A 24,673-nucleotide genomic window follows, 5' to 3' on the forward strand; every position below is an offset into this window, starting at 1 on the left:
TATCCATCTCTGTTTTTTTCTTTTCTCTCGTTATCTACCTTTATTTTATCATTCTTTATGGCTTTTGTTTTTCTTTAAAAGAGGAAAAATAATAAAAAACAATGAAACAAAATGATTAGATCGAACCCAAAAGTAGGTTGCCTACGTATCATGTTGTACATGAATTAGATCTTGCGTAGTTCGAGCAGCATGTGCATAAACATTACCCACTTTTTTTTTGTGAAAAAAAAAATAAACAAACCAAGGAAAGAAGTAACATCAAAACATTTAAGAAAGAAAACAACAAAAACGTACAAAAGTTTGGGACCACTTTAAAACTAAACAACAAATACGAAACAACATTATAGAACCCTAAGACGACATAGGTGAAATTACTAATAAAGACTCTAATACCAAAAACAACTTGACTTCGACTTAAAGCAGACACCACCCTACAATGACAGACACATAAAAGACTCAAACTGAATAAAGATAAGAAGTGCTCTTTCAGACTGGAGTTCTGCGTAATGACCCTGGCTGATATGGACCTGCCTCTGAAGTTCTCTTTCTCCCATTTAAACTTTGTAGCATATCCTGTAACGACACCCTGATACCGGGGAAGAAGCTTCGGGCCCGTATTCCTGCTTCATGAGGAGTGCACTTGGAAAGATTATTCTGACACCTTTCTACCGTCTTGAACAAATCTGCTAACTGAACTCTCAGTGTTTCCACTTTGGACCCTACACTTTCATCCTGATGGTCGTCTACTATGCATTCTTCTTGTATTCTCCATCTAAGCTGCGCTGGTAAGGGTTGACTGATACCCCGAGGGATAGATTGAAGCCAAACCCCATATCCTTGACTGTAGCCCGGATTATCCAAACTTTCTTTGAGTGTGTCCACACTCAGCTTTGTTGCATGCTTCCAAAACTGCTCATACTTGCTCTCACCTAAGGCTTGGTCCTTGAAGTACTCAACATCCTTCAGAAGATCCATTACTGGTGGCACGTCCTGCAGCCTACCCAACTGACGCATTACCCTAGAAGGACTGTATGGTCTAGTGCAATTGAGCCCTAACATAACTAAAGGGAGCTGCGTCTGACAACCCAACAATACTATCTTTGGACCAAGCCACAGATAAGTCCACAAAATGTTATCCCTAGTTCTTGACTCAAGAAATTCAATCCAAGCGTCGACTCCCAAGGGTAACGAGAATTTATCCAAACACAACCTGGAGTCCATGGCTTTCACTCGATTGGAAATACAACGATCTAACACGTCTGGTCTAACTAAAGAGGGCGCATGCAAATGCTCCATCATCCATAACTGTAATATCAGGTTACTGCCCTCAAAAAATCTCCTTCCCTCCTTCACTTCGGTTAAAGCCTTATATATTTCTGTTAAGATCATGGGTATGAGAGTGAACCTGCCCTTTTGATTAATGCCCTTGTCGTTTTGATCCTTATGAAATAGGGCCATCACCACAGATTGCAAACGGGTATTAATACGTCTTTCTTCTAGTGGAAACACTAAAGTAACTAACAAAGCGAGGGTGAAGACTTCAAGACGCTTTCTCTCCCACTTCTTCTTAGTCACATGAAATTCATCCCAAAAGCAAACAAAACCTTCCGAGGGACCGAATCTAGCGAACAAAAAGTCTAAGGAAACCCACGAATCACTTAAACAACCCAAACGCATACCCTTACTTTTTAAACCACAAGACTGCAAAAATCTCGCGCCAGTATGATTTCGTGCTCGGGTCATATCCTTCTCGATATAGGGCAAATGCAACAAACCGGATATTTCTGCCAAAGTAGGAGTCATTTCACATTTTTCAAACCTGAATACCAAACTACTCGGATCCCAAAAGGTCAACAAAGCCTCTATTAAGTCTGGACGAGGGGTAACATGCAGAAGTTCCGTAAGATCACCTAATATTTTAATCAGTTTCTGCTGATCAACATAGTTAAACATTTCCCACCATTTGATTAACTTTTTAGGCACCTTGACAACCATCAGAACTCTAGACTTGGTGGACAAATTCATCCTGTAATAACACACAAGACGTTATCTCAAAAATTCGACAGGAGTAGAAGATTCCCAACCCTTGGGATTTTTTACGCAAACATATGTCGATGGGACAGACCACATCCATGACTCCAATTTGCCGAACAGAAGTACTGAGCGAAATCAGTCTACTTGGAAAACAACTCTAGATTACGGGGCGAGAGACCTAGGCTAATACTAAGACAAAGACCGACACAAAGAATACCGGACCCACCGAGGGTTGCCTACGTATCCCCACCCAAGGGAAAGGAATCAGGTATGTGTAGTTCATCCAGATTGGATAATTAACGATTAACTAATAAATTGACCCTAACTTAAGAGACACTACCAAAAACAAACGAAAAAAACTTTTGGATTTTTAGCTAGACACTGACACCACCAATTATGAAGAAAAATCTTTTTGGCATTTTTGTTTTTGACAAATAAGTAGAAAAGGCAAACAAAACTCTTTTTTTGTTTTTTGAATTTACGGTATTTTGAGAAGACAAATATAAAACGTAAAAAAAATCTTTTTGAGTTTTTGGATCGTGAAGAACAAAAGTCATAAAGAATTCTAAAATAAACTACGACATTCCTCTTTTTTTTTTCATTCTTTTCGACTCACTTTTTCTATTTTTTTTCTTTTTCGTTTTTGCCTACGCACCTTACTCCTAACAATTATTTTTTTTCAAAAATCAGTCCGTCAAATGACCACGTTACCCTTAAAAATGCAGTAGTTAGCACGTAGGGATGCTTTAGAGGTGAGTCTCCTACAAAGGGCCATGTGGGTCCCGCTAGGTCTCCGTATGATGCACATAAGCATGACTTAAAGGCTGAACTACGTTGTGGTTCACTAACAAGGCTGTTCGGGGGAGCGTATGGTCGATAGTGGCTGCTTTGCTTTCCACCTACTCCATAACACCGATGGCTCCCTCCTTAAATAAGGGTGACTCAACTAGAGGTTGTGTACAACACGTGTACTACGGACTTGTTGCAGAAAGAAGACCGGGGGTGGACTCATGATGACAGATATAAAGCGGTAAAACATAGGATAAATACTATAAACAAAGAGCACGAAAACGCACAAAAGTGAAAATAACACAAACAATAACCACAAACAATGCTTATACACTCGTAATGCCAAACAAAGCTGATACGACTCCAAAAATAGCTCGAATTCTGAAAACTTGTCATTGATTCCCTAGCAGAGTCGCCAGAGCTGTCACACCCCTTTTTTCGACTCCCAAAAGATATGGTTATAATTTAATGTTCGAAAAGGGTTTTATTATTTAAGTGACAAGAAATGAAAATTCGTTTCGAAAAAGGATTATTTATATTTTTTACTCAGAGTCGCCACTTGGCATAATCTGGTGTGCCAAGTCACCATCAGAAAATCCTTTTCAAAACCATTTGACTCTCTGGACTGGTTTGCGAACAGAGATTCCGGCTAAGGAATTCTGTTGACCGAGGGGAGGTGTTAGGACCTCTCAATCCCGTCGTCCAGCCACGGTCGCTTGGTAGAGTGTATCGACTATTTTGTTGGCACTAATAAATGTATGAACTGCACAGAAGCACGCAAAATAATCAAACAAAATAAAACAATCCGAAATGTAAAGTCCAGTCCAATTATTACAACCCGAAATAAAAGAGATTGAAAATAAACCTACGCTAATCCTAAACTAATGCTCTATCTGACGCCTCGGGCCTTCATCACGAACGTCCTCCGGGTACATGATACCTCGGGGCATTCCCCGGTGAATAAATATATACAGATACTTCGGGGCATTCCCCGGCCAAATTATACAATTGAATTAAATACGATAAACTAGAAAGAAACATTCACACGCACATTCCAACATCCAACCAAAACATCAATCTTAAATTCTTGCCTACCCAAACCTATATTGTCTATCTATTTCAATATGGCATAAATATATCACATTCACTTATACCGAACGGAACAAAAGACAACAAACCAACATTAATCTACGTTTAACTTTTTATCAATTTCTCCATTCCTTCCTTAAATCCCCTTATCAATCCATTAGAGTATGATCAAATTCATTTTTCAAACCACCAAGCATCATGATCATAACAATCGACATCAACAAAGTCCAACAAAACATAATCACAACACACATAATCACAACCAATTCAATACACCAAGATAAATAAAAAAAGAGCGGGTTAAGGAAATGGACCTCACTGACACTTGCTTTTGTTGATAATAAAGAAGTCCGAAAATCGAAAACCTCGAACAAGGAACCTCAATCTGACCAAGAATCCAACTCAGTATGATAAATACAAATGGGACAGATTTAAAATCGGAACGAAAACCTTGAAAACGAACCCCAACACTCGGATTTCGAACCATCCGTAACCGACCCCATCAGAGTAGTAACTGGGTTGCCGTTTGCAACTTACCGGAGCTCCGATGGGCAGACAATGACAAAGACGACCGAAACAATGGACGCCGACCAGGTTTTCGTCCAAGTATCAAAGGAAAATAAGAAAGTTTTTGGCGATTTTGAGATGGTATCGATCAAACAACGAGAAGACAAAAACCAATCGACGAGCTTGAGGGAGATTCCGGCGTGCTTGATATCGATTTCGGTGAAAGCTTTCGCCGAAAAAAGCTCGATAAGATCAAACTTCTCCCGGTTTCACTGTTTCTGGCCGAAAATCTCAAGCTCTTTCCCTTTTTCTCGACCCCTTCCTCACTGATATCCGTGTGTGCGTGTTTCCCGGTGGGAGAGAGAGTTTTCTGGTGACAATTCCGATGAGTTTTTCACCGGAATAACCTCACCCGCATCGTACCTCTCTCTCGATCCGTCTCACTCTCTCTATTATTTTTCGTTTCTCGAATCTCTCTCTCTCGTAGATATCTCTCCCTCACAATTTTCTCTATGTGTGTGTGCTAGAGAGTGTTGATGATTTTTGTAAGGTCAAGAAGATGAATTTTTCTCCATTTTTTTTGAGTGTTTTTTTTTTTGTGTGTATATGTTGCCTTCCCAGATCTGTGTGTACTATGTAGAGTGAATTGTGAGAGTGGGTGGGGCAATGGGTACACGTGGGTAGGGGTAAGGGGTAGGGTGTGGGGTGGTGATGTGGAGGGTAGGGGTAGGGGTAGGGGTAGGGGTAGGGTGTGATGTGTTTTTTTTTTTGATTGGGTAGGTTGTTAGGATAAGATAGAATTAGTTAGGGGATTGTTATTTTTGTTATTTTGTGGAGGGATTATCACACGGGTGAGGGTACACGGTAGGATAAAATAAAAATGGGTAAAAATGAATAAAAATTGAACTTTAAGAGGACGAAATCACGTGTCTACAGTATTTTTGCTCGGCTACATAATTAGCATCCAGATATATAATTTAAAAGTTGAGATACATAATTTTGATCATAGAGATACAAACATTTTTGAAGTTATTTCATCGGAATACATAAAACATTAACTAGATTAAAGAAGAAATACATAATTAAAATTATATATTCAAAAATTTATGTGTTTGTGAATGTATTCGGTTTTTTTTTTTTTAAAATAGGTAATTAATAAAAAGGCAGGATAAATTTTTTTATGTAATTTAATAAAGATAAGTTGTAATGTTATTTAACTTTTTCAAAATAAAATACTACATAATAACTCAACTTTTAGATGGAATGAGTGTGCTCGACTAAAATAAATATGAAGTGTTGGGCAGATTATGTTTTTATTGGCTAATCATTCCACTCCAAACTGCACTTAAAATTCACAAATACAAATTCAAATTCGTTGACATCAAATATTCTCTAGCTACCATTAATTAAATCCAAGTCTTTTCATCCTCAAAATTTAAATTCAGGAAACTTTTAATTAGAAAATTTTCTTTCACGACACTATACTACTCCCTCCATTTCATAATAAGTTAATTGTTGATTTTGGCACACATATTAAGTAAAAAAAGTAAAGATACAAATTTATCATGTTTTTCTATTTTTATCCTTTTCAAAAAGCAATGATACATGATACATCACTCTCAATACACATTTAATGAAGAATAAATTTGAAAAAAAATTTCAACATCTACCTTGAATTATGAATTATACACTTATTTTAAAATATAAAAAATATTTCAATAATTCACTTATTATGAAACGAAGGGAGTAATAGAAGTTCTTGGTGAGTGACAAATCAATTTCATGGATGACATTTTGGTGTCCCATCAAAAAGCTTTCACCTTCAAAGATTCGTCAATTTCATTCCCCAACTCCTAAGGGGTTATGTCAATGGGACCCACCATACACACCCAAAAAATATTAACAAACAAAAGATTACCCTCTAATAAATTTAATATATTTATGTGACGATATTTGACTTGAAATTTAATAAAATAAAAAATAATTTTTGAATTCTATAATCTAAACTAATCTCAAATTTATGTACCGACTATAAATCATTTCAGAATAAAAAAATATTTTTTTAGAAAGGTGGTATTTTCTTTCTACCAGATCAAATAGTAAAAGTTACTCTCTCCGTTCGTTTTGTTAGTCACATTTGACCTTAATACGTTTATTAAGAAAACAATAATTAATATTGTTATTTTATCACTATACTTCTATTTTTACTTTTCATGAAATGATTTAGGGCTAAGAAATAAATGTTAAAGGTAAAAATAGGAAAAAAATTGTTCTTTCTTGATATATTAAAAGTAATAAATAAAAATAAAAAGTTGTTTTTAAAATGACAGACAAGTAAAAATAAACGGAGGGGGAAAGACACTCCATCACCTCCTGGCTCTCTATATATAGACATCCCCTAAGTCCCAATCCCAATGCATAAGAAACCAAAACCTTTCTCTCATTTACATAAGCAATATCACTTTCTCACTCAAATCTCACACATTATAAGTAGCCTAAGTTCTTGGTGATTTTTATCATCATTAGTTAATTAATTAGCACAAAACTTATTTAGAGAATTATGGGTAATGCTGATTTTGATGATCAATATTCCCATCATCATCAAAAGGTAGAAATTCCACCACCAAAACCATTCTTGAAGGCTTTCAGGTCTAATGTTAAAGAAACATTATTTCCTGATGACCCTTTTAGGAAATTCAAGAATCAACCACTTTCCAAAAAAATATCTTTGTGTTTTCAGTATTTTGTGCCAATATTAGATTGGGCTCCTAGATATACATTTCAGTTATTTAAAGCTGATGTTATTGCTGGAATTACAATTGCTAGTCTTGCTGTTCCTCAAGGGATTAGTTATGCTGGTTTAGCTAACTTGCCTCCTGTTATTGGACTTTGTAAGTTGCTACACTATTTCCTTTTTTCTTTTAACTTCTACACCGTCGACATAATCCAGATCCCATTGATAAAATTACACCGAGTGTGTTATTGTTGTACCAACAACTTAAGTAAAAGAATTTTGCACTATACCAAGTTACTCAAAAATTAGGCATGTCGTGACTTGCATGATAATATTAGTATATATAAGTTAAATTCTTAAAATATGTATGATCAATATAGTTATGTAGAACTTCACTAGTGTATCTTGATATCTAAATTGTAAAATGATACTGCCTCCATTTTACTTTATGCACGTTAGTTAACCGATATGGACAAGAGAGGTTTCTGAATTCTGTAGTCTTAAACTAATGACCTATATAATGTGTGGTACCTAACTGTTGTTTAATTTGAATCTTGTGGTCTTAAACATATCATGCGGCAGTGGCGGAGTCAGGATATTCGCGAAGGGGTTCATAAGGGAACATACGAACTAACCGAAGGGGGTTCAACGTTTAATATATATAGAAAAATAATTTTAACCATGTATATATAGCATAATTTTTCGCCGAAGGAGGTTCGGATGAACCCCTCGGCAAAGGGTAGATCCGCCACTGCATGCGGAAAACTAAAAAAGTGACATGCAAAAAAGGAAACAAAGGGGGTATGATATATAAATCGAGTTCATCTATATATAGCACCTACATGGCACAGTTAGTAACACGTTTGGCTGATCTTTATGGTGCTTGATATGAATATATTTTGGAATTAATTTTGCAGATTCAAGCTTTGTTCCACCAATGATATATGCCATGTTGGGAAGTTCAAAGCATTTGGCAATAGGGAATGTAGCAGTTCCATCACTTCTCATTTCTGCAATGCTTGGCAAAGTTGTTAATCCTCATGAAAATCCCAAACTTTATCTTCAATTGGTTTTCACTGCTACTTTCTTTGCTGGAGTTTTCCAAGCTTCTTTAGGCTTCTTAAGGTCACAAATGCTATAAGACATATGTACTAAAGTTTTTAAATCAATTGTGATGATATACATGCTTAAAACGTTAAAATAAAGCATTTTTTTTAATCTTTTTTTGTGATGATGAAACATATATACAGGCTAGGGTTTATAGTGGATTTTCTGTCTCATGCAACAATATTGGGGTTCATGGGTGGAGCAGCCACTGTTGTTTGCTTACAACAATTGAAAGGAATACTTGGACTTGTCCATTTCACCCATCAAACTGATATTGTCAGTGTCATGACTTCTATATTTAGCCAAATGCACCAGGTTGGCAATTCCTTTATACTTTAATATTATCTTGGTTTCTCTCACTCGATTTGTTTTGTTGTATTATTTAATTTGGTGAATTTTTTCTACGGTATTATTGGTGTGGTAATTTCTATTGTATCTTGCCTTTTTACTATTTCGTTTCTAGATTATTTTATCTTGAGCCGGGACTCTATTGAAAACAACAACTCTCTATCTCACTTCTGAAGTAGTGGTATGGATTGTGTACACTTACCCTCCCCAGACGAGAATATACTGAAAATATTATTGTTGTTGTTGATGTCTGGTACTCACTTTGTGTTCGATTAATTAAGATTTGTATCAAAATGTCCCACTTTAGAAGCTAAAGTGCTCCCTACTAAAAGCGGTTTTATTTACTTTTAAGAGCTTGAATATGAGACCTCTACTTAAAAATGGAGGAGTCGTTACTGCTCTACCTGATTATAATTTGCTTCTTAAAATATTTACTAGGTAATACTTTCGGTGTGTTCATTTTTACTTGTCATGTTTCACTTTTCGAGAGTCAAACAGAATGAACTTTGATCATTATTTTAAGTTGTATTTTTTTCATCATATTATTTGCGATGGATTACAAATTAATTATGGTATTTCTAGTATAGCTTTTGAGCATCTAAATTTTAAATGTTGAATTAATATAATTTAATTTAGTTATAAATATGATAAGTAAAAATGGAGGGAGGGAATAATATAGGCTCCAATTTTATGGTCTTTCCTTTTTCACTTTTTCATTCTTAGTTTCTAAAATGTTTTATTATTATTATTATTTTATGCAGTGGAGATGGGAAAGTGGATTGCTGGGTTTATGTTTCCTCTTCTTCCTCTTGCTGACCAGATATTTTGTAAGTAAATTGTTTAAAAATTCATTCTCGCTTTACGTCTGTTATAAGTAATATTAAAATAGTTTTTTATTATAGAAGTATGTTACTATATTAACGTTACATGCCCTTAAATCCACTTCAAATTTATCCCTAAATCTTGACCCTATACAAATTTGTAAGTATGTTACTTATGTAGCTCAGAAATAAAGGTTCACTAATTAACTTATATTAAATTATTAATGGTTCCTAAGTATTTTTTTTGTCAACCATATTTCAATTTCTAATAACCTCAGTACTATTTCATATAGCTTTTGCAATATCATCTTTTTGAGTTCAGTATATTACTCTAATATATTACTTACTAATTAATTTTTGTGGTGTAATTCCTTTGCCAGAGCAAAAAGAAGCCAACATTCTTCTGGATAAGTGCTATGGCGCCTTTAACATCTGTGATTTTGGGAAGTGTTCTTGTTTATTTCACCCATGCTGGAAAAAATGGTGTTCAAGTGGTAATTATTCCAAATTAATTTATTAAATTGATATTTATATCTTTTTATTTCAGTACGATTAAAATTTTAATTTTATGTTTTATATACATGTGCATATATAATTAACTAATGATAACTGATGACTGAGTATTAGTGGCTTTCACATGTTGTTCCATTTAAATGATTAATTATTTTTATTAGTGATGTACTTGTATTATTAGACTAATTAGTCAGTGAATTAATATTCTGGACTTTTGTTGGATTTTAATTTTTGCCAGATTGGGCACTTGAAAAGGGGGATAAATCCACCATCGTATTCTGAATTGGCATTTAGCTCACAATATCTTTCGATTGCCATTAAGACTGGAATCGTCACCAGTGTCATTGCCTTGGCTGTAAGTACATATATATACAATTGTTAATAATTCTTTTTTTCAAAAAATAAAAATAAAAATTATACTATGTAATACAATTTTGAATTCATAGACAGATCCAGGATTGTAATCTTATGGATTCTAAATTTAGGATATATATGACAATGCATCAACAGCATTCATGATAGATCATAATTACACATGTAAGTTATTTTTTAATATAAATATAAAGTTTAATTCAAAGTTATTGTGTTCGATCTAGGACCTTTTGATTTGCGTTAGATTCTAGTGACCTCATTCTATGGTGAATTCGAAGATATTTGGGAGAAAAAACAGAAAAAATATACGTCAAGGTCCTAAATTATGCATGAAGAAATGAACTCATCAATGACATACTAGTTGAAAAAAAACATTATTGAATTATGAACGTTAGTCCAAACATATATTGTCATCTTTATAAGTCTACAACTAGCACAATTTCATTCTTTTTTTTTTCAATTGAGTTTAATTTATATACATCAGATGTAAAAAGAAAGAAAGAAATACACTATTGGATCAACGAAAAGATATCTACAGGTGACCTTTTATATAAATAGAAATTTAGCTAGTGGCGAAACTAGGAATTTATATAAGGAAATATAAAAGAAAAATGAATGCCATAGATGAGACTTAAATCTTAATCTAAATCAATATTTGGACCCCCTTTGTCACTTCACTAGACTTCTTTGTATTAAGGAAATTCAACACTCATATAACAAAAAAAATTGTGTTTACCCAATTTAATTTCAATTAAGGGGCTCAATCAATTCGTTCGTTCCACTTAACTCATACAAAAATTTGCAATCTTAAAAATAAGATAAATATAGATTAGTAAAGTTGCATACTCATAACTCCCATCTTTTCCAAAAGATACTAGAGAAACAATACTAGAACAATAATTACAATAACTACAGTTATATACTTAGTCCAATATCATAAGTGAGATCTTGGGAGGATGGGATTTATGTATCTACAACAAAAATAACTTTTAGCGGCAATAGATATGCACTTTAATAAAGAGTGCTAAATATTTTACCAGCATTAGTTAATTGTGATTGGATTCAATATCGCTATAAGTTTTAGGAGCATTTAGGAAGAGTGCTAAAATGTAAATGTTACTAGTAATTGCCCTTAAAAAAAAATATTTAGCAACAATAACGCTATTGTTATTAATTAATTACCGCTAAAGATTATTTCTGGTGTAGTAGCAAATTTTACATTTGTGGTGTAGAAAGGTTGTTTCTGACGAACCCTTGCTCCAGAAACAATAGTACATGAAGTATTAGTATTACCAGCAACATTATTTTGTTCCATTTATTTGTTCAAAATACCAATTTACATTATTTTCTTACTATAAATTCTGTATTTGACTAATTATATTAAATATTACAGGAAGGAATAGCAGTTGGAAGGAGTTTTGCCATAATTGAAAACTATGACATTGATGGAAACAAAGAAATGATTGCCTTTGGGCTTATGAACATTGCTGGTTCTTGCACCTCTTGCTACTTAACCACAGGTACTCACACTTCTTGGCCCAATCCAACTTATTCAAAAAAAACATAAGCCCAATTCAATTCCCATAACAAATTTCCCCCATTTCTCTCGTCGACCAAGTAACAACATACCCCAGTGAAATCTCACAAGTGGCCTTGGAAGGGTAGAGTGTAAGCAGACTTTACCACTGCCTCGTGGAGGGAGAGACATTGTTTCCGACTAGCCAGATGACTAAAACAAATAAAAGGAATCACCGGCCTAGCCGTAACAATTTGTACTTGTCAATTGTCATGGGTGTATATTCAATGTATAACACAAACTATACAGTAATTATACATTGGCTTAAAAACACCTGGAATAAGTCAATCCAAACAGACTCATAGTCCGGCTTGTTTCTTAATTTTTCTCTTCTTTTCTTTTTTCTCAGGACCATTTTCGCGAACCGCGGTGAATTTCAATGCAGGATGTAAGACAGCAGTGTCCAACATAGTAATGGCAATAGCAGTGATGATAACATTGTTGTTCCTCACACCATTGTTCCATTACACACCCCTTGTTGTTCTTTCCTCCATCATAATTGCAGCCATGCTTGGCATAATTGACTACAATGCTGCTATCCATTTATGGAAAGTTGACAAATACGATTTCCTCGTATGCATTAGTTCCTATATTGGAGTTGTCTTTGGGAGTGTTGAAGTTGGCTTAATAGTCGCCGTAAGTAGCTTAACATGTTATAGCATATTGCTTACTATTCCTTACATAGAGTTGTCTACAATTACCTTTTTAAATCGAGGATTTATTGAAAACAACCTCTCTGCCTAACAAAGTTAGGGGTAAGGTCTGTGTACACCGTACCTTCCTCAGATGAATCAGATCCTACTTGTGAGGGTACATTAGATATGTTGTTATTGTTAAATGTTTCCACTAATGATGACTTTGTTTTATGTATGATTTAGGTGGCAATGTCTTTACTTAGGATACTACTCTTTGTAGCAAGGCCAAAAACATTTGTTTTAGGTAAAATACCTAATTCAATGACCTATAGAAACACTGAACAATATTCAATAGCAAGCAGTGTCCCAGGAGTTCTCATCATCCACATTGATGCCCCAATCTATTTTGCTAATGCAAGTTATTTGAGAGAAAGGTAACAATAAAAAGAAGAAATAGCGTTCATTGGTCATTTTTCGATCATGCCTTTGGAAAATAACAATTGTAATTGGAGTTTCGAATTCCACTGATGAAACTCCATTACAGTGGCTATTTTTCAATTACAAAGGTTGAAAAGTGGTTATTATGAATTTCACCCTATAATAATGTATTAATTATTAAACTATGAATTTTTAGGATTTCAAGGTGGATAGATGAAGAAGAAGAGAAGCAAAGGACATCAACAGAAATTGAGCTACAATATGTCATATTGGATATGAGTGGTAATTAAGTTTTAATACAAGATTAAGAAATTTGTCATTATTAAATGTTAATTTGATTTTTTTAAAGAAAAATCTTGTTAATGTTTTAGTGCTGACATTAATCTTCTACATGCATGCAGCTGTTGGAAACATTGATACAAGTGGAATTAGTATGCTTGAGGAAGTAAAGAGAAATGCTGATAGACGATGCCTTAAGGTAAAAAACTTTTGATAACTTCTTCGCGTGTTTACTTCTTTATGTTGATAATTCCCATAGTAATAATAATCCTGACTCCACGACTGACTATGGTTTACGATTCAATTGTGTTTAATATATAGGTTTTATTGGCAAACCCTGGAGGGGAAGTGATGAAGAAGCTAGACAAGTCAAATTTCATTGAAACAATTGGCAAAGAATGGATATATTTAACAGTTGGTGAAGCAGTAAATGCATGCAATTATATCCTTCACACTTGCAAGGTTCAATCCAAGAGAATTGATTCTGCAGCAACTTCAGATGATAATGTATAATGTACAATGATCATTCAGATCAATGATGGTCATTAAAACAATTCCAAGTGTATTAATATTAATTAATTTTATCTTTACTGTTTCACCAAGTGAAACATATAAAGAGTTTGTTTATGTACCCTAATGCAATTTTGTATAATTTCATATATGTGCTGACGAAATTAAAAGTTGCTTTCATATTCCAGTGCTCTAGTATTGTACCTCTCTTCTCCAAGCAAATGTTTTCTAAGCTTACTATTTTCTTGTATTCGGCACGTATATGCAAAAAATACTATGCTAAAAATACTTGTATATGATCTAGACAAACACTACGAGAGAAGGGTGTGAGGGTAAGGGAACGCGTAATGAAGGCTACAGAGGTGGAGGTGAAGATGGAGTCTACGGGAGGGTGGAGGAGGACACGATCAAGCATCCCCATCACAGGGTTTGGAAAACAGATGCACCTCAAAAGGGGGTGTGATGTAAGCAGTCTACCCTAACACAACTATCAACGGCTGGTTCCATGGTTCGGCCTCATAACTTATAGGTCACATGAAGACAAGTCGAAATGTACAAAAGTTGAACCAAAATATACCAAGATATCGCATGCGAAAATACATCCAATGTACTATCAGAGAGAAATCAAGTTAGGGTAACAACAGCAACATTGCTTCGAGCCGCGAAAATTTACAATTGTTTCAATCCAAAAACATTTGAAAAAATGACTTCAACGAGCATCAGTCAGAACTCACTGCCGGCATCAAACAGCCAACGACAAAGTGAAATGAAAATACACAGAACCACACAACACTGAGAGATTCTAATCTACTATAGGAAAACTACAAAAGATTTTGACATCTCAACAGCTAACATAACCTCGCCAATATAAGTGTACGCCGGGGCTTGACAGCATTGCCCATATTGCGCCAATTCAATGAAAATTTAGATCCCCAAAGTAATGTATTGTGCTTGCTTTACCTCGTAGACAGCAAGCCCATTTTCTCCCCAATACGATCCCACAAAGAGCTGACCCAAGATATGGAACTGCAATTGTCTTAACTATACTTGCTTGAATACACGCGGAAGAATTTCATGTGCACTTATATCCAAAGGCACTGGATCCCTGAAAATTGAAGACGGAGTGGAGTAGTTAGTTGATCCAGGGTTGTTACCCATCATAGGAAGAGGGAAACGATGCCTGGAACTGAATTTGCATACTTGTGAATCCATTCCTTTAGGAAATTAAATGTGCACTAAAACTATATGCAATCAGCTCTAATTGCTCGATAAGCATGATATGCAAAAAGATAGAGTCAATTTGATCATGGAAAGAAGCTGCTGCCACTTGTACATATTTTCCCAACTTTTTCTTAATCCAAGGATACTATATTGAATTAAGTTCTTATTGATAGAGTGAAGTATGAAAAGTATTACACATAATAATTGCAGAAAAAGATTGCATCTCTTCAAAAGCATGAACTTCCTCGACTCATTCATGAAATGTGGCGAAAGAAATATGGAAAAGTTCAGAAGTATGGTTCCCCAAGTTAAATAGAAATGTTCACAGGCGTCCCATGTGAAGGGAAATCCAGAAACGCATATTCAGTTGAATTGCTCGTTTGGTTTATCTACTTACTCACATGTCATACACGACCATAAAAAATCATCAAGCTACTCTCACTATTGGCATTTGATAAACTGGTATGCTTAAGACAGCTATTGAAGTCACACGTTCGTACATGCTACATATTTTTATACATGAAAGGAATAATTGCATTTGTCATGTATTTTCTAAATAATAGAAAATAAGGTGCAAATGCAAAGGCATGGCTGTGGCTGTGACATTCAAAAGGAACAGACCTGCATAAGGTTTTGCCTTTCTCGGTGGAGCTAGGGATAAACCACAACCTCCGTACTGAAGGAGATTCAAATTGGACAAAAAACCCATCATTTTGTCCATGCTTCCATTTTCTTGATCCTTGACCTTTCCAGACCTGTCAGATCATATCATTGAGAGTCAAACAATCATGAAAGAAAGATCAATTGCAATAACTTCATAGTAAATGCAATGTTGTCTTTGATTCACACCAGAAACTAACTTCATACTAAACCATCAACGGTCAAGATCATCTTTAACCGACTCTCCCAGAGATACAAGTCAATTACATTCTGATTTTGAACTATTATGATAATACATATTCCAACCTGCTTGAATACCAGAAAAATAAATGGATTGGACATTTGATCTTTTCGCTGAGATAAAGGCATAAAAATCAGAAAGAGAATATATAGAATTAGAATCGGTTTTTTAGCATTTAATCCCCTTTTATGTTATGGATTTCGTTGTTCAAAAAATGATTCGCAGAGAAGAGAGAGATTTTGTTTACGGATTTTTGAGTAGAATACGACTCTTTGGCCTGCGTTTGTCTGAACCAAGCTAAGCGAGCTAGAAGCTAAAGTGAGTCTTTTATAGCATCTTTTTCTTTGCGTTGACCGTGACTTAAAATGATGATAATAGAACAAAGCACAAATTAAATGCAAACACCTACAAGGGTCAATTCTAATAGAATAAAAGGGCAAACCTATAAAGATCAGGGAGTTTGAATCCGATTAAGTTGTAGAATGGAAGTATAACACAAACCAGTTGACACGATTGCAGTAAAAGGGCAGCCCGGTGAACAAAGAATCCAGCGTTAGCAGGGTCAGGGGAAGGGTAGAACCTCAAGGGGTGTGATGTAGACAGCCTTCCCTAATGCAACCATAAGTGGCTGCTTCCACAGTTCAAACCCGTGACCTATAAGTCACAATCACTCAGAGACAACTTTCCCGTTGCTCCAAGGCTCCCCTTAAGTTGACACAATTACATTCACCAACAGATTACTTTTTTCACCTGACTAGACTACTAACAAATTATGATGCTTCTTATAAATCCACAGAGAGAACAAAAATTAGTTAAATTAGAGTAAGATAAAGCTAATAACCTCTTGTTATAATAACAATAGCACCTAGATAGATCAACTTGTACACAGAATCCGTATGAAAGGTTATGTGTTCTTAGAAGCATATTAACTCTTGATTGAATCCAGTATCCATATGCAACTTTCATGTTTTATTGCAAACTGAAGAAAATGAAACGAAAGAAAGCAAAAACTTTTAATCTTTTTCTGTTTCCTCATTTCATGTTCATGTAACCACCTAATATTACCGTCCTCTTTCCGAGGAATTGTATCATTCTTTTTTAATTTGGGGAGAGGGGAGGGGGAGGGGGTTAAGCTACCTCTTCTAAAAGTGTATTCAGTGATTGAATTTACCTGTGGATAAGATATGATACTTTTTGGTGTCACTAAACACGCAGCTTGAGCAAAAGAATCTTCAGCATACTTTCGAAGAAATGCAAAACAATCGCTGTGTGTATGGGGTGACTCAAAAGCCTAGCACATGAATAGAAGTACACAATTAGATAGTATACGCTAATATATCCAACTGCACTTGACAAAGTAACCTACAACTCACAAATTCAATTCAGACATAGGAGGAAGGCCGAAATAGTTGGAAAAACATGCATGAGGAGAAATTTTGAAGTAGTTTTTAACACCTTATCTATATTAACAACTGGAGCATACTTCTCTGTGTCTGTCTTCTCCTTGTTCAGAAGGAAATAAACTCTAGGATCCACTTTTGAAGTTTCATGCCATGACTTAACAGCATTCTCTACTGTTTCAACATGGAATGAGAAAAATTCTTTCCAGCCATCTTCAGCTCCATATTTTTCAGACTGCAAAAGGAGAATCAAGCTTAGTACATCTCATGCGGAAACTTCCTGGAAAGACATTTTCCAAAAATCAGATTTAGGGTTATATCACACAGCTGATGATGCAACAAGTACCTTACCTGCACGAGGAGAACAGGTTATATGCATGAATTAAAAGTACTATATGACCAAAACCATATTTAGAAGTGAACCAGCAATCATAGAGAGAGAGAAAAAAATTAAAGCTCCATGTACAACAAATATATTAACATTTCGACACAGATGTCTCTAGAAATATATATGCAGAAGACACTAACCAATTCAGATTTCAATGTATCAAAATGTTTTGCCATGTCAACATTGGATCTCATGTTCTCCAGCTCTTCAGTTCGCTTCTTATCTTTAGCCAACTGTGTAATTGTCTTCATCTTCTTGGATACTTCCGAACTTTGTGGATTGAATTTTGATGCCATCTGGAAAGCAGCTAAGGCCTACATCACAATAATAAAGATTAAAACCAGAACATGAGAAAGTTCTCCAATAAATAAGAGGAAACATTTATACATACGTCATCGTAGCGCTCCATAGCCTCTAGTACGCATCCTTTCCTGAAATAACCCTACACGTACAATTGAGTCATTTTATAAGGAGAAAAACTTTACTCAGATAACAAAAAGTTCACAGTTTCTGGAAGCATACCTTTTCCCACTCTGGTTTCAGATTGATCGTCGTTTCAGCATCAGCAAGTGCTTTGCTAAGTTTAACCAGATGCAAAAATGCTGCAGCGCGATTGCTGTGCACAGTTGCAGAAAGAGAAAATTATATAAAGAACAAGAGTCAGTTTGACAAACTCAATATAATGATAGAATTAGAAAGCAAATTTCTAACCACAGTCACAAAGAAAATGCATAAAAGGCAAGTAATCACTCAAGGAGAAAGTGGTAGATAGCTTTATGATTCTCACTTAATGAATATTACAAACCCTCCACTTTGTAGCACTTAATTATATGTTGATAGAGGCATAAATAGCGAGAGGGGAAAAGTTTATGCTTGTATACCTAGGGGGAGGAAGGAAAGTAAGTGAAACACAAGAAACTAGCAGTAATCAAGCATCCTAATTAGGATTTAATTTTATAATGCGTTAGAATAACCTTTCTGACAATATGATGATTGAAGGTGCTAAAAAGGAAGAGGTAAACCTAAAAGAAAGAAAAGAAACTGAAACACAATAACCTAGCAGAAATTTAGGAGTTGCTAGTGATTAGTCTAGCATTCTCTGTACAGATTTCTAGCCTAATTAGGATTTAGTTTTTTTATTTTATTAGAGTTCTTTTTGTGTCAATAGGATGAATGACACTAAAGGAGAGAAGTTCCTCAATAGACCTACAAACTCTTGGAGGAAATGAGAACTTAGCTATGCACATAGAAAAACAAAAGAAAGGGATCAACGTTGGTGATATAAACTAGTTGAAATTAAGGTTTAGTTGCTTTACACTTGCATTAGATCAGACATTTACCAGGACTTTCTTTTTAGACCGGTTAGACTTGTATGTCAGAATTAAGAATAAAGTGTTAGATTTAGACCCTTCAACACCTATTGAATCTACTAAACAATTAAGTCACAATCCTACTTTAGAATGCAAGTGTGTGGTTTACAATCTCGCTGGCATGGAAAGGGACCAATAAATGAGTGATGTGTGGACAATAACAAAAGAAACAAAATTCGTCTATTCCCTCAATTTGCGTATTCAAATCAAAAAGAAAAATCACCAAAAACGAAAATTTTGCTGAACCATCTCGACTTGATGGCAAATGCACCCAGTGATGCTAAATTCCTCCCACCATAATTTTCCATTACAGCTATCTGATAACCAACACACCCTTTAAAATTCAAACTTCAAATTATCCCTCATCACTCCCATTCACTACATCATCCACATCGGAGGAGGTGGCGTAACCACCACAGTCGATGGAGGAGATAATTAACCGATGCCGCCAGCGGAATTGAGGTTTTCACGACCAATATAATTTTCCCCATAGGGTGATCTATTAACTATAGATGCTAAATCAAAAATGTTTTGTCTAAATTAGGAGAAGTCAAAACATATGGAAAATTGTGATTGGACGGATTGGCACTTGAGGTTATCGGACAAATGCTTACCAAAGTAGAAGAAATCAATAGATAGCAATGCAAAAGATAACATTAATTAGCCTCGCAGATTTGACCAAATCTCTTCCATCCCTCAATTTTTTTCATTTTTTTGTTCTTTTTCTTCTTAATTGGGGAAACGCCAACACGTAACTAACCACAAATTCTGTTAGTTGCTTTACACGTAGAAGTCTGTTTCTGTCAAATGTACGCTTTATTTTGACAGTAAATCGCTTAGACCACTAAGTTTCATTTTTTATTTTCAAACTACTGCATGATTAGCAGGTAGTCCCCTAACTTCTTGAAGTTAATTAGCTGTATTATGAACATAACTTAGAGATCCCTAACAACTCTATCGTATAAATACAGTCAATCAAGAAAGACATATCAGTAGATAAAGAAAAAATACAGGCAATGGCACTCCAACAAGCTCAGCAGGGAGAGAAAGAAGAGACGGAGAAGAGGAGGTACGACAAAAAGGGTATGAAATCGGTTGCTTGTAGAGATTGTGATTTCTTATTAGGCTGGGATTAGCAGCCCGACCAAAGAATAAGATTAAAAAAAAGAGTTTCCACCAACGGATACATGCCAAATAATAGCTATATGTGGCGTCGAGCTAACTGCATAGGCAGAGGGGAGCTTTCCTAAAAATCCTAATTGCATTAACCACATTGAAAACAACAAATTACACTCTGAAAGGAGGTTCCCGTAAAGAAGAAAAAGAATGAATAGACAACCGCCAAATCCACAAGAAACACGAAAACTTTAATCCATAAATGTATATACTAACAGGTGCAAGAATAGACTCAATTGAGATAACGTGCCACAGAGTAAGTAGCAAACCACAAAATCCACAAGCAAGCTGAAAACAAATGATATAAACCAACAAGAACAGGTAGACACAATTGAAATAACGCGCCACAGATTGAGTAGCCACTAGCCAATCACAAACTCACAAGCAAGACGAAAATGTTATACTAAATACACAAGCATATGATAGCATCATTTTTTAAGTAAAGCACCGCCATTTGAGTAGCCAACACAATACATAAAAGTGACATAACAACTTTTCAACATAAATAAAAAATCCCCATAAGCCAAGATAACAAATTTTCTACAAAAATAAACAAACCCCACAAGCCAAGATTACAAATTTTCTACATAAATGAACAAACCAAGCCAAGATATCAACTTTCCTACATAAATGAGCAATCCCCACAAGCGAAGACTATAACTTTTCAACAGAAATGAACAAACCCCACAAGCCAAGATTACAACTTTGACAGAAAAAATGCATCTGTGTAATGAATTATGAACAAACTCCACAAGCAAGATTGCAATTTTTCTAAATAAATGAACAAAACCAAGCCAAGATTACAACTTGTACACAAAAATGAACAAACCCCACAACCCAAGATTACAACTTTAACACCAAAATTCATCTTTACAATAAAATATAAACCTGTAAAGAGTAGCATTTGATGGGTCTTTCTTGATAGCTTGAGTGTACAAAGCTGCTGCTTTCAGATAATTCCCAGCTTTAAAGAACTCATTTCCTTGATCTTTTAATGTAGGCTCTGATTTTGCCTCTGATTCGCCCATCTTCTCTTATCACAAATCTTTACAGCAATTTTTTGATTCTTGGTTACGGAGGTTTTTGGGTTCACTAGGGTTTTTGGAGATCTTAGGTTGTTCTGTTTGTTTCTACTCCGACATGTTTGTTTTAAACTTTGCTCACTTCATTTTGCCACAAATCTAATTTGGTCCCACTCAAGAATTGGCCTATTTTTTGGAATAATTATTTTTAACCTTGTTAGAGGAAAAAATATAAAGAAAAGAATTAAACCCAAAACTTTATTTTTTAATAGCAAAAATGGAAGAAAATTACCTAGTGTATTGGCAAGCTTTGAACCTCACGATTCTCATCCACTTTATTGATCACTAGATCACACTCTTGAATGAAAGAAAAAAAATACATTATATATAAACCTTTAATTTGTGAGTGGTCGACTACTTATATCTTTCCAATTTGGACTCACTGTTCCCTCGAAAGAGATATATATCTTGCAGTCCTCACCATGCGAAGTCATTTGCTTTTACAGCGTTTGTTTGCATATCGATCGCTTTCAAAATTCATGGTTTATCGATGTGTAAGCCTTTGTGGATCCAGCTTTCTTTGAACTCGATCAATAACTAATAGAACCGAGAACAAGCCCTATAGACTGACGAGAAAGTGAAAAATGATATATCCGTACGAAAAGTATTGGTAATAGAAGCACTAAAATGAATACCATAATAGTTATTCGAAAATGTTTACGAATTATCCCAAGTTACTGGTAAAAAGAAGTTCCTAATTAATTTATTGCTTCAAATTCGGCAAAGCAAATAAGTGTGTAACTAAGAAATACATAAAACAATCAAGGAGTTGCCTTAGCTTCTTACTTACTTAGGTCATTTGTCACCTCATTGTTATCGTCCTTCTATTCTTTTTGCTTCTTCTTCTCATCTTTCCTCTCCTTCACATTCTTCTTCTACTCCTTTAATATGAGATTTTCTCCTTCTAAGTCTGCACTTAATGTGTGTATATATATTAATTAATGTTTCATATCAAGTTATGAAGATTAGAAGCAAAAATGACCAAGAAAGTTAAAAAAAATAAAAAAATCGACCTATTCCTATTCCGATCCTTTTTTTTTTTTTTAAAAAAAAAAAATGAAGACCAGAAACAAAAGTGATCAAGAAAACAAAAAAAAAAAAAAGGCAAAGTCCAACCTGTTCACCTCTTTTTCCATCTTCTTCTCCTTGGACAATGTTATATAAGTACAAAGTTTTAGGAAGATTATAAGTAATTTAAACTTTTTTCAAGTAAAAGTCATACCTAAAATGCATCTCTCGCATGAGTATAACAAATTGTATATTAGATATATTACACAAAATTTCACGGTAACAACTACAAGATGTGCATATCATATATATAAGTATATCACGCATAATTTTTCATGCATTTATACATAAAGTATATATGATATACACGAGAAAAACAGATATACAATTAGATATTCACTTATATTCATTGGGATATGTAGATGTCACTACCAAATGTGCATATTAGATGGACCCACCTTTAAACTCGAGTTTTCAATTTGAAGTTCAGCTCAAATATGTCAAATATCATCTACAAACATCTCTGGTTATATTCAAACTCCTTATACAAAAATCACAAATATGTAGAATTAAAAAGTCTGAATTAAGCCTCGATGGTCTTTAATAGTGTTTCAGATCCTTATCCTCAAAATATTGATAGTGTTATTAAAACAAGAAAGAATAAAGAAGAAGAGTAGAGAGAATGGAGAGAGTGATTCTTATTTCTTCTCTTGAGGGATGAGAGATCATCAGATTGTCAATACAATGAACAAAACCCCTCTATTTATAGGGGAAATTTATTCCTAGTCTGAGTAAAAGACGGATGTTTCAAATCCTAATAGATATCAAAGTAGATCTTGATAGATCTTGATAGACATTCGCTATAATATAAATACATTTATAACACTGCCCCTTGAATGTCTAATTGGTAGATGATGTGCCTCGTTAAAACCTTACTAGGAAAAACCCAGTAGGAAAAAAATCTAGTGAAGGAAAAAGAGTATACTCTAATAATACGCATTTCGGTTGCCTCATTAAAAACCTTACAAGGGAAACCCAGTGGGTTAAAACCTCGTAAGGGAAAAAGAGTACAGCGCGTATTAACTACACCTAATGAGAACATCCTTGACCTTTGCATCTCGATCTTGTGCAGCATCTTCTTGAAAGTTGCAATTGGAGAAGATTTGGTGAATAAATCAGTCACATTGTCAGTTGAATGAATCCGTTGCACGTTAATATCACCATTCTTTTGGAGCTCATGTATGTAGAAAAGTTTTGATGAAGTGTGCTTCGTTCTATCTCCTTTTATGAATCCATCAAGATGTGTTATGCATGTTGCATTATTTTCGTATAAAATTGTGGGTACATTGTCACATTTCACGCCATATTTTTCTCGAATGAGATGTATCATGGATCTCAATCATACTCATTCTTGACTTGCTTCGTGAATAGCTATTATCTCATCATGATTCGATAAAGTGGCTAGATAGACTGCTTTGTATATCTCCAAGTTATGGCAGTATCCCCACATGTGAACACATTATATGTTTGAGACCGAGATTTATGCGGGTTAGATGAGTACCCAACATTAGCATGACCAGTAATATCGGGACTATAATCTTTAAAAAATCATTAAAACTTATGTATCTTATCCCATTTCGATGTCTCGTAGTAGGAGTAGAAATATACCTTGCTAACAAATTGAGCAAAAGGCTATATTGGGTCTTGTAGTATTTTACAAGATACATGAGTACACCAATTGTACTAAGATATGGTACTTCATAACCAATTCAATTGGTATATTTCTCATTTCAGCAAATAATCTTATTGCTTTTGAAAACTCTCCAAGAGTTTCAATAATTTTCAAGCTATAAGCTTATACAATATAAGGATTTTCAATAAGTTTCCCAGAAACTTTTATATTTTGAATTCTTAAAGAAGTTTTCATATAAATTTTATCAAATGACAATATTCAACATTTCATGTGTGACATCTTAGCTTCAAGTGCCTGGACTGCAAATCAAATAAGTTTTACGCTTACCAAAATGCATCCTTTCATGTCACTTGATAAATGTTTCTACGTCAGCATGTTTAAATTAACATAGAATTCAGATCCTCATAATCTTTCACAATATTGCGTCAATATTGTATCAAAGATATTGATGATATATCATTTTGTATCGATTCACAATGTGACATAATATTTTGAGATCTCATCACTTCATTATTTCAGGTACATGAACCTCTCATGAGGTCTCATGAAGTGTTATGTCATAGGCTTTTTAAGAGCTTATTGTCTTCTTATTATGATTATTTGCTCCTTATTTTTCAAGGACTAATTCATTTGGAACCGATCAGTCTACCACGTTTCACGCATGCATAGACTTTGTCCTTTA

General features: G+C 34.6%; 2 protein-coding genes across 2 annotated transcripts; one reads left to right on the forward strand and one right to left on the reverse strand.

Annotated features, from left to right (window-relative positions):
- Positions 1 to 6,810: 6,810 nt before the first annotated feature.
- LOC107864152 (sulfate transporter 3.1) lies at positions 6,811 to 13,939 on the forward strand. The gene is made up of 12 exons (XM_016710438.2): positions 6,811 to 7,310; positions 8,071 to 8,278; positions 8,404 to 8,575; positions 9,370 to 9,435; positions 9,810 to 9,923; positions 10,181 to 10,297; positions 11,708 to 11,834; positions 12,240 to 12,526; positions 12,769 to 12,959; positions 13,160 to 13,245; positions 13,365 to 13,441; positions 13,564 to 13,939. The coding sequence occupies exons 1-12, from the start codon at positions 6,980 to 6,982 to the stop codon at positions 13,753 to 13,755; spliced, it is 1,968 nt and encodes a 655-aa protein (XP_016565924.2). The 5' UTR covers positions 6,811 to 6,979; the 3' UTR covers positions 13,756 to 13,939.
- Positions 13,940 to 14,381: 442 nt separating this feature from the next.
- LOC107864151 (stress-induced-phosphoprotein 1) lies at positions 14,382 to 21,382 on the reverse strand. Its single transcript, XM_016710437.2, has 8 exons — positions 21,097 to 21,382; positions 18,185 to 18,278; positions 18,054 to 18,104; positions 17,803 to 17,976; positions 17,330 to 17,509; positions 17,046 to 17,165; positions 15,595 to 15,728; positions 14,382 to 14,857 (listed from the first exon to the last, which is right to left on the reverse strand). The coding sequence occupies exons 1-8, from the start codon at positions 21,234 to 21,236 to the stop codon at positions 14,794 to 14,796; spliced, it is 957 nt and encodes a 318-aa protein (XP_016565923.1). The 5' UTR covers positions 21,237 to 21,382; the 3' UTR covers positions 14,382 to 14,793.
- Positions 21,383 to 24,673: the final 3,291 nt, after the last annotated feature.

The sequence above is a fragment of the Capsicum annuum genome, chromosome 3 (genome assembly GCF_002878395.1).
Source record: "Capsicum annuum cultivar UCD-10X-F1 chromosome 3, UCD10Xv1.1, whole genome shotgun sequence".
NCBI classification, from domain to species: domain Eukaryota; kingdom Viridiplantae; phylum Streptophyta; class Magnoliopsida; order Solanales; family Solanaceae; genus Capsicum; species Capsicum annuum.